Here is a 17932-nt window from a genome sequence, read left to right on the forward strand (position 1 = left end):
TTAATCATCCTTTCAAGGTAGTTGCTGCAGCTAGAACCCATCTGGACTACTTTAACAAATTAAAGAATACCATTCAGTGTTTAAAATTCATAAATGTGTTTAAAAACGTACATAGATAATTTCAACTAAGGGTGGTATGTAAAATGCCCTCCAACTGTAGAATGACCCATTATCGTTGCAATTTCTGAAGTTAACTAAAACCTAATAAAAACGTGCCGGCATCTGTTCTTCATTTCATTTTTTCAGTGTTTTATTTTATTCTGAAATTTTCGGAAATGATTGTTGAGCTTCAACAGGAAGTGACGCATCACCTGAACTTTGAATGCACCAAACATTTCACTTGAACTTTGAACGCACCAAACATTTCAGAGTCGATGGCTGAAGACAGCAGGTATGGCTAGCTTTGGTTTCTTCTTTTTTGTTTCACAGATTGCAGTATATCTGGGCCCGCGCGTTGTTTGCGTGACGGAAGCGTGACACATACGTGATACTAAATGCTAGACTCTTGCTTCTTCTTCAAGCGCGCGCGGAACCGGATTCTCTGACAGCTCCACCCACGTGGACGTGAAGGTAAATAGCTTTTTTTCTTAAACTTTATTGAACATAAACACAATTACCAAAAACGATTATACGTGCAATGGAAACACAGCAATAACAATAATAACATTTTAATATAAAAGAATTCAGCTAGGGACATGTGAATAAGAAATTATAAGTCAACAAATGTTAATAGAAAAAAAATTTAGTAAAAATGAAACGAAAAAAAAAATACTGTATGGTGTCTGTGAGGGTATATTGATATTTTTGAGGGGGTTGTAATGTAAAGTCGATGAAATTCAATTATTATAATAAAGCCAAAAAATTTGGAGTAATCGTTCTCACTTTGCATTTCTGTAAATAAGCATTTATAATATATAATATATAATAATAAATAAATACACACACACACACACACATCTTAAAAAATAATAAAAATATATTAACAGTATCTGTTGAAAACTTATCAGACGATTAATTTTTAATTCATTATTTTTGAATCGCTGCAATGGCTTCTGGAGCTCATAAGAAAGTGCGCTATTCTATAAAAGGTGAACCAAGATTCAGGGGAATTATTGCCAAAATGATCATTATCTGAAAAATTAGCATTGCACATATTTTCTAGATAATATCACGTAAGAGTTTTTTATGTATTTGTTTGACTTTATTATGAATGCTATTTTTTTCAGGTACTCATCACTCTTTAATTCATTTAATATTTCTAAGACTACAGTCACATATGACAGAATGCCACCATAAACGTGATCTGATGGCTTTCAAAATACTATTGACTATTTTGTTACTGGAAAAGATTACAATTACAAAAACCTTTCATCATTAAATAGGTTACCATTTATATAGTTGATATCAGAAAAATAAATGAAACCTTTCTATCCAATTTGGCTTAAATATAGATTTGCTCTTCGTGGTTTTATCTTTGTTGTTCCAAATTACAGATTTATGTGGGAAAAAGTAACGCAACAACTTCCAAGCCAGTGAGGCTTGTTGGTAAAAGTTGGAGAGTTTTACAGGAAGCTTTTTGATATTGTAGTGAAGGTAAAGTGCTGCAAGTTGTGGATTTACCGTGGTAATGTGTGAACATGTGACACAGTAAACACTGTTTGTGTTGACTTTTCCCCCCCAGAACATTTATAACATCATTGTCTGTGTAAACTATAGTCAGCCTGCTGGGGGGTATTCCAGGAAGCATGTTTAAACTAGCCTGACTTTGAGCCTGAACTCTGGCTGAAATCCGCCTGAACTTGCTTACTCTGGGTATGTCGGTTCCAAAAGACCGGATATGAGTTGGCGTAATTACGCTCGACTTGGTAACCCTGGGTTAACGCACGGTACATAAAGACATTCTCAATAGATCGCTGATTTCTGGAGTCACCATGGAAACGCGTGGAGAGAAAAAAGAAAGCGCGACACTTGAGACGGAAGTGATACGGAGTCTGAGATTTTAATGACGGCGGTTAAAAATTATAAGTCCATCAAAAAAGTAACACGGCTGAAAAATAATTTAAATAATTTAGTTAAATTTATTCAAACTCAATAATTGTTAATACAACTCAAATTTACGTATTTATCTAACTAAATGTCACATTACTCCATTAATCTTTTTTCCATCTTAATTACTTATATTTCTTGAACTTTCATATGTCTAAGTTTGAGCCGGCAGATATGCTCATTTTTACAACAATAAAAAGAACGGAAAAAAAATGCACCGAGTGCAAAAACTCACTAAAGAATTTTCTGTCACTGTCATAACAATACTAAGCGGTAGGGGTGCTATATAAACTCATCATCCTATCCTTTACTCTCACTCATGGTGCAGAGACGTAAGCATAGTAGGACAAAATAGCTCTGCCAAACACGGTGAAACACAGTAAAACAGCTATACAACTAAACACATTTTGTAAAAAACCCACACTTAAACCCAAATCCGTTCAGACAGGCAAAGGGAATGATATCCCAGAATCCCTTGCGGTGCCGATCTAACAGCAGCATCAAAGTTACACCTACTTAATTGAATTAATTTGAACGAAAGGAAAATAACTGTCTGAAAACTACGTGTAATTTTTAACAAAAAAATTTCTAACAAAAAATATGATTTATCTTAACTGAAGCAAATAATTGAGTTAGATCAGAGTAAAAAAGTTTATCTTTCCAACATCCATATGTGGTCTTATCACCCTCTCATGGTGGAAAAAGTATTATTTGAGCTTCTTCATCCACTAAATCCTCTTCAAATGGACACACCATGCTGCTTCACCTCTCTGTAAACAAACTAAGCTTCAACCAAACCTGCTCCGGACCAGGTTATGTTCAGAGCATGAGTTGCCATGGTAACTTGACCTACCCTGAAACATACCTCCATTTCTGGAACCGAAAGCTGAGGTTATCAACTTTCTTAGCCTCAAACTTATCGTGGGAGCTAGCATAACCTGCTTTCTGGAATACCCCCCTGTTTTTCTGTTTTTCTATCACTCAGTTCGTTCTTAGCTGTCTGCTGCTTTCTCTCAGGAACTAACTAAGGGTAGCAGCAAAATAAACAAGTGAATGCGCCAGAAATAAACGGATGAATCATAAACCAATCAATTAGTCAAAACAACAACAACTATAGTTTCATTAGAAGCCTAGCCAACTCTTGAAATTACATTTAAACTCCTCAGTTAACTTTAAAGAAAGGCATCAGGCTCTGCTGTCACACGTCTGTCAGTCTCTGCACCACATCTTAACAACACTATGGTCCCTTTATTACACATGTGTCAAACTCAACGCCCGCGGGCCAAATGTGGCCCGCCATGTCATTTTATGTGGCTCGCGAGAGCATAAAAGTTAGAAAAAAGATGTTGGTGTGTATTTATTCATATCTAGGGGGAATTGGACTTGAAATATATCGGGCAACTATACATAAGGATTTAAACACTGTCCATATAACCTAACCTGTCAGACTCCTATGTATAAGGATTTATGCTAGAGTAACAAGCAAACATTTGTTTTCTATGCAACTGTAATTGTCACTTTAAAAACTTATAATAAATGAGTTATTTAACTTTAAGGAAAAGTTATGTTTATTTTTTATAACATTTAGTTACATGTATAAGTTTTATCTGGCCCTTTGAGGACAGCCACTGTGCTGATGTGGCCCTCTGTGAAAATGAGTTTTCACCCCTGCTTTATTATTTATAGAAATGCAATGTAGACCAAAAACTTTATTCAACCACTTGTTATTAAAAAATGATTTTAGTCTCTGCAGTTCCATACTGGAGACTGAACCTGTCATATACAGGGAAATAAGATTTGCTGATTACATGAGAAAGTCACGTTGGTTATTTTTGTTTTCAATTCTAAATTTCTGCCAAGTGGGACTAAATACTACCAAGGTCGTCCATAAGACTTTATCGCAGACATGAAACCAGAAACTGGATTTGGGTTTGTGTTTTTAATCTACACCTTTGGTTTTAGACTTTAACCCTTGTGCTATCTTAGATGACCCCACCCTTACATTGACGTGTTCTCCCTACCATGACAAAGGTGGATAAAGGTGGAAAGATTTCATGTAATCCATGGACACCAGTGAAGATCACAAATCATTGAAGAAAAAAGGTTCAGCGCACTGCCTAGTGGGTCTAAATGACCCAACTCCCAATGTTAAAGTGCCTAGGATAGCACAAGGGTTAAAGTCCTACTCCGATCGTCTATTGATCTGATGGAAAAGTGTTCCCAGTACATTCACAACGTTTTAAGTTTGAATGAAAAAATCTGTGTCGTTCTCTTTGACATAGTTTCTGTTGAGCAGCAGAAGTACATCAGAAATTCGCATCTAAGTTGTGGGCGGGACTATTGGTGCAAAAGTAAGCCTCAGTTTAGCAAGTGCCTGACTTGGAAAGGAGCAGAGCATTGAGACTTTGGCCCACCCATCAGAGTTTTTACGTCACAAACAAGCTTTTTCCAACAGTATTTTTTCATCTGCTCCTGATTCACAGCTATTTAAAGAAAGAAATACTCACAAACACAGTTTTAATCCTATGTTATTTTATATTTGTCCTCCATCATGAGAAAAAGGCTACAAGAACATTTTAAAAACAACAGCAGAACATCAATGAGTGGCTGAGGCTGAGCCCACACAACCAGTCACAGGTGGGATCTGTTGCCGCTGAATGCTCAGGTTAACTGTTAGAACCGACGACGAATGTGTTCAAAAAGTTGATCTTAAACATCGTAAAAGTGTGTTCATTTGTTTTATGGCTGAAGCCTCGTGGTGAAAGGACACCTCTGCTTTATCTTCAGGTCGCAGCTGTTTAGGTTGGCTTCAGTTGTCATCAAAATGGACCAAAGGGAAACAGTTTGGTGTCTGTTACATATTTGTGGAACTTCTTCAGTTTCTGGTTTTACTTTGCTGATTGTGCAGAAATTTCTCTGAACCTAACAGCTTTAGATCCTGCTAGTTTCTCATCTTAAAGTCAGTGTTTTACAGTGTACCACCAGCAGAGTGGCCTGTTGTAGTCATGAGTCTCTCCGGGAACACGTCTTGTTAGTGGCAGCTCCTTGATGAAGGGCGTTTCTTTGAACAGGAGTATTATGGCAGGAAGCTGAAAACAACCTCAGATCTGCAGAGCAATGCCTGCATGACTCCACCTCAGCCCAGCCCCGCCTTCATCCGCGAGGCTTTGAAGAAAGTTCACCCTGAAGTCGTCGCACGGTCAGTGCAGCACTTCCTGCCTTCTCACCTGCTCCTCGCACGGCTCGGACATTCAAGTTTCTGTGACCTCACAGGTACTACGGCTGCGGTCTGCTGGTGCCGGAGAGCTTGGAGGGCTGCTCCATCCTGGACCTGGGCAGCGGCAGTGGGAGGGACTGCTACATGCTGAGTCAGCTGGTGGGCCAGAAGGGTCATGTCACTGGCATTGACATGACTGAGGCCCAGGTACCTGCACCACAGAATATCTGTGACCTGTTGGCTGCATGAACAGCCAGCATTTTTGAAGATGCAAAGAGATGCTCCTTCGCAGTCATGAAGTGAAGAGACCTCCAGGTTCAGGTTTTTCCATCCATCCATCCATCCATCCATCCATCCATCCATCCATCATCTGCTGCTTAAGCCTTAATTACAAAATCCCTTATTCCTGGAAACAGGTTGTCTGCAAGCGAAAAAGGGGCAGATCTTTAAGAAATAGCAACGTCGTAGAGGCTGCAGAAAATGTTCATGCATATTCTTTTCTGCTGACAGCAACAGGTAGTTACCAACACTTAGACAACATGCAATGCATATGCAAAAAGATTTTTTGAAAAGCACAAAAAACAGTTTTTGAAAGCAGATATTTAATATTTTAATTTGCTACTTAGAAAGTTGCTTATAACGTTTAGTTTGCAATGTGTCGGCACATATGTATCACTACATACAGCTCTGCTGAAGTAGCAAAAGCAGGCCACGTCCTCAAGGCTGGGTAGAGAGCAGTCTGTGATGTTTTGGGCTGATAGATAAACTGCTGAATCAGTGTCTTTAAAGCACTACAGCATAGAACAAATTGTAGTTCCTGTTATAATCACTAAATGACACAAATGCCAAAGTGTCTCATGGGCAGAAACTGCACATAGATTTGAAGATGTCTTTAAGCATCCCTGCATGATAAAAATGCAATCTCTCTGTTTCTTAGCCAACTGCTTGTAAGCCAAATGTTGGTCCCAGGTATGGGTTATGTGGCCATTACATTTGTGTAAACCACGGACTATTAGGGCGCCACAGGAAGTTTCTACCGCGCCACACACTGATTTTGGCATTCATTAAAAAAATTGACTTAAACAATGGGGCATAATGCTTATGAAAAGCTATTGATCCAGTATTGAATTCAAACACTTGAGTAAACCGAGTTCTAAAGGCCTGCAGGCAGAAATCGCTTATATTCCCAGGGTTGTTCCACAGACTGTGTCATCTACTCTTGAATTGTTACATTTTCTAATGCTTCCACTAGAGTCAAAACTTTTTACCCCTCGTCTGTCAGCAGAATAAGCTACATCAGGTGCAGCAGCCTGTGAGCTGGAATGGGAGAAAGTGGGAGCTGAGGTGTAGTCTGAAGAGGGGATTAAAGAATTATTCCTAGGCACAGGGTTAGAGGTTGCAACTACCATTCCTGGTGTTGGTGGGAAGAAGGGATCTTGAAGATTCATTGCAAGAGATGTTAGAGAGTTTGGAGGTGTTTGTTAGGCATTGGGCACTTTGAGATAATATTATTCCCATGCATGTTGTTGTATTTGCATCTGCCTGTTTCTTCTACTTTTTGCAGGCACTCTCATTAATTCATTAACATTAATTCAATTCAATTTTATTTGTATAGCCCAAATTCATAACAACAGTCGTCTCAATTGGCTTTGTACTGGTAATTGTAAGGTAAAAATACAATCAAAAAGGATCATAAATGCATAGAATTCAATAGGATAATACTAAAACTTTAACTAAACAGACTAAACTAACCTGGCATCCCTGTCCTTAGACCCTCCTTCGTTGTAAGGAAAAAATAAAAGGTGCCTAAAAGCATCTGAGCTCTAATGTACTCAAATCCATAGTGTTGCTCTAAGTTTTCGTTGTATTATCTCTCGTACCTCATGCGGTACTTTTTGTTCCTTTTCAGGAACATCTTTACACCTTTTTTCCCCCCATACGAACAAAGATTGTAATTACAATCAGCCACGCCCACAAAGCGCATCCACTGTGTCAGGCTAGAAACGGCAGAGACGGGGTCCTAAAACTCTCAAACTTAAACCTCTTCAGCATTTGGCTGCACTGAGAACTTTTGCCCATGAAAGTTGTGAAATGGAGAAGTCTCACCTGAAAGTGACTGACTGCTGACCATGAAAACTAAGTTTGTAAAGGGACTGCATGACATTTTTACTCTCTTATAATAGTTTGAAATCATTTCAAATTTCTATTTGGAAAAAACCTGATTCATGATTTCTTCTTGTGGTGAAATCGTTCTGCACTTTCCTGACTGTTTCTGCAGTTGCTCGGGGTTAGTCACAGCAGATGCTGCTGGTCATCAGTGACCACATTTACATGCACATGTTCCGGATAAAGAGCCAAAGATTTTAGAAGAAACACTTGACAGTACGTGCAAAGCACGTTGGTGAGGGCTTGTTTTACAGGACCAGAGTCACTAAGTGAAAACTTTTTAACATATCATTCTTGAGTCAGATGTCTAGTCACAGCTTGACTGAAACCACAGAGAAAGGTTCAGAAGAAACTAGCTGTGAAGGGGAACTTGGATGAAATTTGTCTCCTAAAACCTGGATGAAGTTAAAGTGAACCAAGGATCAGACCACAGTTTCTCCACAATAAGACTCAAGAAACTGTCATTTCTAACTGATTTCTGCTGAAAATGTATCACCGTTTCTTCCCAGCTAGATGTGGCCAGAAAATACTTGGATTATCACATGACCGAGTTTGGCTTCCAGAAGCCAAATGTCAGTTTTGTGCAGGGATACATCGAGGCTTTGACTGAGGCGGGCCTCCAGAAGAACTCCTTTGATGTCATCATGTAAGATCTCCTACCATCCCCTGCTGTCTCTACCCAACAGGTCAGGTCTTTTGAACCCTTCACTTTGTTTTTTGTAGCTCCAACTGCGTGATCAATCTCTCTCCAGACAAGAGGCGCGTACTGTCTGAAGCTTACGCCGTGCTCAAGGTTCAGGCTGTCGGAAAACCAGCACTCATGAAGAGCTCTGTGCAGAATACCCGTCTTTATCACAAACGCTGTTCTTTCTGCTCATCAGGATGGGGGAGAGCTTTACTTCAGTGACATCTACTCCAGTGGAAGACTGCCAGAGCAAATCAGAAACCATAAAGTGTTGTGGGGTAAGTTGGAACAAAATCCTCCTGACACAAAATCAGAGGTGGCAAGAAAGACAGAATGATGTGTCAGTGTCAGTAGATGATGCTCATCTACATGGTGATCCAAGATGTTGGCTCAAGGGAATTTCAGTCTCTGCCATTAAATATGTATAAAGGGCTGGTCTGAGTGACCCCTTCCTCCTGGCTGTCTAAAATGGAAGTGCTCATTGGCTCCAAAAACCCAAATTCCCAAAAACTTCTAGATAAATATACAGCTATTTCTCAGTCATTCTATTTGTCAGAATAACCATTGTTGCTCTGATTTTTTTTCCAGCATGTTTTTTATTTTTTAAAATCTTTTTTTATGATATTTTTCTGTAGTTTAGGGTGTTCTAGTTATAAACCGACCAATCAGATGCCTCAATAAAAGTATGCGGTGGCTCCTTGCATGTGGACAATTTAAAATGTTCGAGCCATTCTGCCAAGCCCACTTTCAGCCCAATTTCTGTTGCTTATGAACTGCTTTTGATAGTTCATGTAGGTCATGGTTTTTAAGTTATTTCTGTGTAATTCTGAAATCTTTACAAAAACTTTCCAAGCTGTTCATTGGACTCTACCACCTGAAACTGGGAGAAAATAGAGGTGTTGTAAAACATCTATTCAGTAGTGTATTAATACCTGCCAAGCAACATGAAAATGTATATTCCTTTTTGCTCACATTTATGTCTGCATGTGTCCGGAAGTTTCTGAAATATTTCCTCTGGTTGGTGTTCTTCATGTTGGACGTGGTTTAGGAGCCTGCAGACTGCGTATGCACCCAGCTGTTTCTCTGTCAGAAGTGTGACACGTTGGTCTTGCTTGGTCTGTCAGGTGAGTGCCTTGGTGGGGCGCTCTGGTGGAAGGATCTCCTGCAGATGGCTGAAGCGACAGGCTTTAGTTTCCCGCGGCTGGTGACAGCCACCCCCGTCACGGTGGGCAACAAGGAGCTGCTGGACATCCTGGGTTTGAAATCCCTTTCTTCACTATTTATGCTGAAAACTGCTGATTTGTATTCATCAAATGTCAGTTTTCCATTGAGGATCTTCATGAATCCCATACCACTACAACTCCTTTGGCATCCAAGCAGCGTTGCCAGATTTGATGGAATACCCCCTAATTGGGCTTTTTTATAGAACTTTGACACAGTTGATTACATTTAACCAATTAAAAAAAGAACATTTTATGATTTTGAAAATATGTGCTTTTGGTGAAAAAAAATCGTAATGGGTGGAAATTCAGCAGAAATTTAAAAAATCGGAAAAGTTTCACAGTCTACTGCTTTTTATGCGACGTGCGCATTTGGCATGTGATGTGCCTTCAATAACGCTGTCACAATGTAGTGTGACCAGAGAAGCCTAGAAGGTCCAGGAACAGAGTTCTTTATTTTATTTGACAGGAAACCCAAAATGTCTGCACAGTTGCTTTTAATCTCCTTAGCCTCCCCTTCACACTGAGCTCCTTTGTCTTTAAGGGGCTCCAGTTAATTGGCTAGCCTTTCCCATGAAGGAAGCCACTTTAACCAAACAATACAAAAAAGACAGCAAAAGATACAAGGCTCTCGAAACTATACATTTAAAGTCTAGTAAGTTTAAAGTCTAGTACGTGTTCTGTATTCTCAGGTTGACATTCTGTCTATCCTGCTCTCTGATTGGCTGATTCTCCTGGAGCATCTTTATTTATCTTTATCTTTATTTTTGAATGCATTCCCTTGTGTTGTCCTAAAAAAAACGCTGCGGACCGGTATAACGTCATACAAATTTTTCAAGGACCAGTCTTTAAGATGTGGCGGATAACTCGTCGTAGAAGGAGGACCAGAGACATAACAACACAAACTCTAAGCTTTTATTATGACACGCATCAAATCAAATCAAACTTTATTTATAAAGCACTTTTCATATAAAAATATAAAACAAAGTGCTTTACATTAAAACACAACAAAGTATAAAAACAAGCATTGACGATCTAAAAATAAATAAATAAAAATAAATAAATAAATAGGGCCCCCCTCCCCGTACCTAGCCCCCCACTCCTTTCACACATCCCACCCCCTAACTGATGGCAAACGACAATGAGACGTAGGCTGAGCACAAAAACAGGATGCTGGAAACGCTAATAATTGGAACTTCCCCCTCCGTGAACAGTCGCATAGACAGCCAAATGCAGCATCACAGGCGGGGACCGCTCCACCACAGCTAAGCGGTGATGCAGATCCCCATCTAGAGCCGCAGTGGCTGAACAGCAGCCGACCCAGAGGGAGAGGTTCCAGCTGAGGAAGCACTGGAAATACAAATAAATAAAAATGAGAATAAAAAAGTAAACATATTGATAAAAACAATAAAACATTAAAATAAGGTTAATTAAAATAACGCGTTAAAAATCAGGTTCAAGTTCATAAAACAAGATAAAATGGCTGAATAAATAAATAAAATAAAAATAAAAAGTACATATAAATAAATAACTGAATAAATAAATAAAAGCAGTAAAGCATTAGCTAAAAGCCAGGTAAAAAAGATAGGTCTTGAGCCTTTTCTTAAAAGCATTAACGCTCTCTGCGGCTCTCAGGTCCTCTGGCAGACTGTTCCATAAACGGGGACCATAGTGCTGAAATGCAGCCTCTCCATAGGTTTTAGTTTTTACAGCTGGAATGGTCAACAGACCAGTGCCAGAGGATCTCAGGGTCCGTGAGGGTTCATACTTTACTAAAAGATCTGATAGATAAGAAGGCGCAAGACCGTTAAGACATTTAAAAACGAGTAAGAGTATTTTAAAATCAATCCTAAAGCATATGGGGAGCCAATGCAGGGATTTTAAAATTGGGGTGATGTGAGCTCGCCTCCTGGTCTTTGTAAGAACTCGTGCAGCAGAGTTCTGGAGAAGCTGAAGGTTCTTAATGTTGGTTTTTGGAAGACCGGCAAGCAGGGTGTTACAATAATCAACTTTACTCATGATAAAAGCATGCATTAGCATCTCCATATTCGCAAGAGAGAGTAGTGGGCGGACCCTAGCCAGATTTTTGAGATGATAAAAACCAGTCTTAACCACCTGTTTTATATGTGGGATAAAAGTTAGCTTAGAGTCAAAAATAACACACAGGTTTCTGATTGTTTCTGAATGACCTATAGAAAGTTCCTGTAGCTTCAGAAACTGTTTCTCTCTCTTGGCTTCAGGACCAATAACTAAAATTTCCGTTTTGTCCTGGTTGAGCTGCAGAAAATTATTTGCCATCCATAATTTCACATCTAAAATACAGTTAAAAAAAGTGCTTCTATTGGTCTTGTGTCATCAGGAGACATAGCTATGTACAGCTGGGTATCATCAGCATAGCTATGAAAACTGATGTTGTGGCTTCTGATGACATTCCCCAGAGGAAGCATGTAAATGTTAAAAAGCAAGGGGCCAAGGATGGAACCTTGAGGCACTCCACAATTAATTCCATGGACCCCAGAAAAGTGTGTGTCCATGCTTACCATAAAGTATCTCTCCATGAGATACGATTCGAACCACTTGAGAACAGTCTCTGAAAGGCCAAGACTTTTAAGTCTGTTTACAAGGATCAGGTGATCAACAGTATCAAAAGCTGCGCTTAGATCTAGTAGAACTAGTACTGAGATCTGACCTGAATCCAAGGCACATCTGACATCATTAACGATTTTTAACAAGGCTGTCTCTGTGCTGTGGTTCGTTCTAAAACCAGACTGGTTTATCTCAAAAATGTTGTTTTGAGAGAGAAACTCATTCAGCTGAATAAAAACAAGTTTTTCTAAAACCTTACTTAAAAATGGCAAGTTGGACACAGGTCTGTAGTTATTAAAAACTGAAGGGTCTAAAGTAGTTTTCGTGAGTAACGGTTTCACCACTGCCGTTTTAAAGGCAGCAGGAAAAATACCCGTCTGTAGAGAACCCTCAAACAGGAAGGGAAGTCCTTCGGCATCATTTTGTACTCTGGGCACCAGGAACAAGAGGGAGGGAATGAAATAAAAAAAGCAATAAACAAATATATACCTGTGGTGTATCTTGTTCTTGTATTATGTTATGTCTAAAAGTGATGAATTTTGACACAGTTGACAAGTAGACAACACTACTGTGTCACAAACGCGTTGAACACCGGTCTTTTAACACTCTCTTAGAATATGGTGTTCACACTGGACTGTCGCATCCCGATACTAACCCATGTACTCAGTTAGAATAGGCTTAAGGCCCGTTCACACCGGGACGAATTTCGCCGGCGATTTTCGCCGACGTTTAACGCCGCGTGACTAAACAAAGGGCACCAATGAGAGTGTGCACACCGACGCGAAAAAACGCCACGCGTCAAAGCGTCAAAAAAAAAAAAAACGCCTCGGGTTCGTTTTTTTTTTTCTACGCGTCGCGTTGAAATCTATTCGACCAATGAGAATGGCACTTTTGCACACGTGTCTGGAGCTTCTGAAGTTACAGTAAAACACAACTTGGGGGCGCTCAAACACGAAACTGCCTTGCTGAGCACACATACCAGCGAAGAAGATAGACGCCAAGTAGCGTCTACACTGCCGTGAAGAAATAATGACGGACATTCTAAAATATCCCCGAACCAAGCACCAGTTGGAGCTACTGGTGCTTGAAATATTCATGTTTTCTTTGTTTGATTCTGACAAGCGCGTAAATACTTGCTCTCTTCTTCTGAGTAAAAAGCGACTTTAAGAAGCGTAAAGTTGCGCAGCGCCACCTTGTGTACAGGAGTATTTCTGTTTACATTAAGCGCCATCTAATGTCAGGGAATGAAATTGCATGTTCGCTCGGCTCATCGTCAGCGAAAATCGCCTGGGTGTGAACACAAAAAACGTAGCGAAAAACGCTGGCGAATAACGCCTGGCGAATATTCGTCCCGGTGTGTACGGGCCTTTAGTGTGACATGTTGAAGCGGTGCAAATCTCATGAATCTTGCTCCAAGCTTTTTCTTTCACAGCTTTATTCCAATATGTGAAATATTTGGTGTCATATTATTTCAGCCGTTTGTTTGGTTCATCTTCCTCCAAACTGACTTTTGTTTTAGGATCCTGGAGAGGCTGGGGGTCAATGGTGAGGAACTAGTTTCCAGGACCGCCTCCTTTGATTCCAGAAGAGGCACACTGTACACACTCCTCATTCAAAGCTGTGATGATTGTTAGTCTGCAGAAAACCATCAGAAATCAAAGCCCCACCCTCCTGTGCTGGGAACCCCGAACAGGAAGGAATGTTCTCACGCAGCTGCTTTAGTTTCATCATTTGTTCTCATCGATTCACTTAAGTGTTTTGATCATCCAGGACGTTTCCTCAGACATCAATGCTGCTCACCAGCATCAGGTCTGATTCTCCTATCTGCTTCTGTCACACAGGTGATTTCAGATTTGTCTCTGCCACATACCGCCTGTTCAAGCTCCCCAGGGGTCAGTCCAAGGCCTGCCGGGTGATGTACAACGGAGGGATTCCAGGGTCAGAGACTGTCCTCCACTTTGACTGTTGCTACACCTTTAAGGTCTGTGTGTCAGTCCTGCAGAAACCAGGTTTTGTGTACGCAAATGTTTTAACATGGTGGTAATATCTGCAGGCCAATGAGCCAGTGGAGGTGGACCAGGAGCTGGCCAGCATCCTGAAACATTCCAGGTTTGCAGACGACTTCACTTTCCAGCCACCAGGGGGCTCCTGTGAGCCCCGCAGCGTCCCAGCTGAGGTCAGTGTTTCCCAGACAGTCTGAGGAATGAAGTATTCTGCTGTGCGCCTTTGTCACAGTGGAGATGAGTGTGTTTCCGATACCAGCTGGAAGAGCGTGACACACCCACGGCCGCACACGCGCTGCACGCTCTGTGCCTCACACACAGCAACACACACACTCGGAGGGTTGAGCAGCTGCTTGCAGACATAATCGGACTGGAGTCATGCTGGGAACCTTGAGCAGCAAGGAATGTTCTCTTCTCTTGCAGTGACATCTTATCAGCTCCTGGTGTCAGAAGTGCACAGGCACATGTACACATTTGTCAATATTGCTGGACTGTTTTACAAAGCTCTCGTACTCATAGATAACCACTTCTTTTAGCTTCTGCTGAAGCATTTATGCGTGGAAAGTACTTTAGAAGTGATTCATTACAGTCAGTTTACTATTTACCTTTGACACCCATCCGCCAACCACCATGCCCACCTCCTGAAGGAATCAAGGAGGAGAAAGTCTGCCTAACCCACACGGGTCTTAGCTGATAGGACCACCTTTATTCGTTCCTGTAAAACTGCAGCTACAAGTACTGAAAACAATCCTGCGCTGTCAAGCATGGTGGGCGGTGCTTTGATTTCTGATGGCACTCAACTTTGCTGCACAAAGCCAGATAACATCTCTGCTCTCAGCTCCTAACGCTGAATTATTGATGCAGGCGAACGCCGCGGATCCCTTCGAGCTGGCCCTCAAGTCCGGCGAGCAGGGCCTCGTCTCGGCCACAGGAGGGGGGTGCTGCAGCACTCGACCTGCTGACTGCTGCAAGTGATGCTGGGAAGACCACGGGAAGGACAATGCTGCACCGCTCCGTCAGCATACAGGACCTTTTCAGAAGCGGTGTCCTGCCTGTGACTTTCTGTTTCCTTTTTTTTGTGCTCCAGTCTATAAATCTGTAAGGAGAAAGGAAGAAACTGGTTTATTTTTAGTTCTAATCTTTCAAAATGAGAAATAATTTTAAATGGAAACCCAAAGAATGAGTTAAAACATTAATAAGCAGTATAGAAAGGTTAATGATCACATGTTCATTCAGAAATGTCCTTAAAGACAATAATGTATGCCAGTTCATTAAAGCTCTTATTGTCACATCAAAACTTGTCTTTTTGACCTTTTTTCATTTAAGTTTTGCACACAAATCATCTTTATAGAGTTCTAATGTTCTGCGTCGTGAGTCTGTAGCTATAAAAATATTCAAACATTGAATGTTTTGGTTTTATTCCATCTATCAACCAGCGGAGGGTAAAAAGTTTTTTGTCAGAGGTTGGAAAAGTTTGCATCTAATCAGGACTTTCACCCCCCACCCCTACCCCCTGTCCAGCAGCCAAACAAATGTTTGACTCTATGATCAACGGACACAAATGTAGATTTAAAGAATGCAGACTTGAGAGTAAATATTTAGGGAATCCCTGAAGTTTAAAGGATGATGTTCCTGAAAAGAAACTGCCTCGCATCTTTTTGCCCGGTCAAATCTGCTCATTTGCTGTGAGGAAACAGTTGTGGCTTTTTGGAGGACCGTTTGCGCGCAGCTCTGTCACTCCACGCGGTCACGGAGCGTGAAAGTGTCTGTCATCCCCTCACTCAGCCAGGCTTCTTCACATGAGGTGCACTTGTTTGGGAATTTCATTCGCCGAGGAAGCTGCGCAGGCCCCGCCTCCTGGCCGTCTGCGCCCCCTGATTGGTCGCCGCCGTCGCCTGTCTCGGGGACATCAGGCGAGGCGTGAGTGGCCCCAAAGTCTGAGCTCAGTGTCGGACACGTCGTGGGAACGAGCGTGTCCCGATGCACCAGTCCCGGCCGCCGTGCGCGGAGATGAAGGCGGACTCGGACGGACTCTGATCCACAGCGCCTCTCATTCAGGAGGTCGACTTCTACTGCTGATCGATATGGCAGATCCGTCATCCCAGGCAGAAACCGCCGCAAACATGGCGTCACTGAACCGGGTTCGAGCTCTGGCGATGATTCTCTTGACTGTCACGGGCTGCTGCGGCACCCCGACGAGCGGCGCGGAGGGCTCCGAGGAGACCGTCATAATCGGGCTGCGGCTGGAAGACACGGACGACATTTCCTTCATGGACAAGGGCTTCCTCCGGGTGAGCGAGCGCTCCCGCGTCCGCCTGCGGGTGTACGGGCAGAACATCAACAACGAGACCTGGTCCAAGATCGCCTTCACGGAGCACGAGCGCAGCCGCGCGGCGCGCGCCTACGACAGCTCCTCCTGGGATGAGCAGGACTCGGATGACTGGTCCGGCGCGCATCCCTGCGGGATCAGGACTTCGGATATCATCATCCTCCCCAACATCATCCTGAACCGAAAGACCTCCGGAATTTTGGAGATCGACGTGAAACCTCTGCGGAAGACCGAGAGGAGTAAAGCCTACTACCTTTGCATCGCCACCTCCGCGAGTGCCGCGGCGGGGACGCACGACCCGTGGACCGAGAACACCTGGATCTACCACGATGGGGAGGACACCAAAGTAATCGTGGTGGAGGAGAAGAAGTTCCTGTTGCCCTTCTGGCTCCAGGTCATCTTCATCTCCATGCTGCTGTGTCTGTCCGGCATGTTCAGCGGCTTGAACCTGGGCCTCATGGCTCTGGACCCCATGGAGCTCCAGATCGTCCAGAACTGCGGCACAGAGAGGGAGAAGAACTACGCCAAAAAGATCGAGCCGGTCCGGAGCCAGGGCAACTACCTTCTGTGCTCGCTCCTGCTGGGGAACGTGCTGGTGAACACCACGCTGACCATCCTGCTGGACGACATCGCCGGCTCCGGCCTCATCGCGGTGGTCATGTCCACCATCGGCATCGTCATTTTCGGGGAGATCGTGCCCCAGGCCATCTGCTCCAGACACGGCCTGGCTGTGGGTGCCAACACCATCTTCCTCACCAAGTTCTTCATGCTGCTCACCTTTCCCGCCTCCTACCCGGTGAGCAAGCTGCTGGACTACCTTCTCGGACAGGAGATCGGAACCGTGTACAACCGGGAGAAACTCCTGGAGATGCTGCGCGTCACGGACCCCTACAACGACTTGGTGAAGGAGGAGCTGAACATCATCCAGGGCGCGCTGGAGCTCAGGACTAAGACGGTGGAGGACGTGATGACCCCGCTGAGAGATTGCTTCATGATCCCCGGGGACACCACCCTGGACTTTAACACCATGTCCGAGATCATGAAGAGCGGCTACACGCGCATCCCCGTTTTCGAGGGCGAGAAGTCCAACATCGTGGACCTGCTCCTCGTCAAGGACCTGGCCTTTGTGGACCCGGACGATTGCACGCCGCTCAAAACCATCACCAAGTTTTACAGCCATCCTCTGCATTTTGTCTTTAACGACACCAAGCTGGACACCATGCTGGAGGAGTTCAAGAAAGGTGAGGCGAGTTTACTCCTCCGCTGTCAGCCTGCAGCTGGCGGAGGCACCTGTCACAGGTGACTCATACAGCAACCTGCGCACCATCCAGCGCACAGCTGGATATGCAGACGCAGCTGCTGCGTCTGCATATCCAGCTGTGCGCTCACCTGCAGACAAAACCTGCTTTGGAGGAATGTCTCTCAGTCGTTCCTGTACAGAGGGAGTGTAAAGGCTTATTTATTTATCCATCCTTCTTCCCATCGCTGCGTCCTGTGTTAATGTTCTGCCTCTCTCCTTCTGTTTTCCACCCCCCACCCCACCTCACCCCACACACTTGTGGGAACGGTGCAGCAGTCCCGCTCACCTTATCAGGTGGGGGAATCTGGCTTGAGAAGCTGCTTTGGTCCACCTCTGCTGGAATGCAGTGGTGTGGACAATGAATACCAAACTGGAAGCGG

The 17932-nt window shown here is 43.0% G+C and overlaps 2 protein-coding genes across 3 annotated transcripts in view; both read left to right on the plus strand.

Moving 5' to 3' along the window:
- The first annotated feature begins 293 nt into the window (after positions 1-293).
- On the plus strand, positions 294-15220 carry as3mt (arsenite methyltransferase). The gene is made up of 11 exons (XM_020705503.2): positions 294-391; positions 522-570; positions 5118-5245; positions 5320-5470; positions 7939-8075; positions 8153-8222; positions 8311-8392; positions 9239-9370; positions 13762-13901; positions 13974-14096; positions 14788-15220. The coding sequence occupies exons 1-11, from the start codon at positions 375-377 to the stop codon at positions 14896-14898; spliced, it is 1140 nt and encodes a 379-aa protein (XP_020561162.2). The 5' UTR covers positions 294-374; the 3' UTR covers positions 14899-15220.
- A 100-nt stretch (positions 15221-15320) lies between these two features.
- Positions 15321-17932, plus strand: part of cnnm2 (cyclin and CBS domain divalent metal cation transport mediator 2) — a 55429-nt gene continuing 52817 nt past the window's right edge. For both annotated transcript variants that reach the window (XM_004066239.4, XM_011479478.3), the window contains exon 1: positions 15321-17493. In XM_004066239.4, coding sequence (XP_004066287.3) covers positions 15723-17493 — 1771 coding nt within the window. In that variant the 5' untranslated portion in view covers positions 15321-15722. The remainder of the gene's footprint in view (positions 17494-17932) is intronic.

The sequence above is a fragment of the Oryzias latipes genome, chromosome 1, assembly GCF_002234675.1.
Source record: "Oryzias latipes chromosome 1, ASM223467v1".
In the NCBI taxonomy this organism is placed as follows: Eukaryota; Metazoa; Chordata; class Actinopteri; order Beloniformes; family Adrianichthyidae; genus Oryzias; species Oryzias latipes.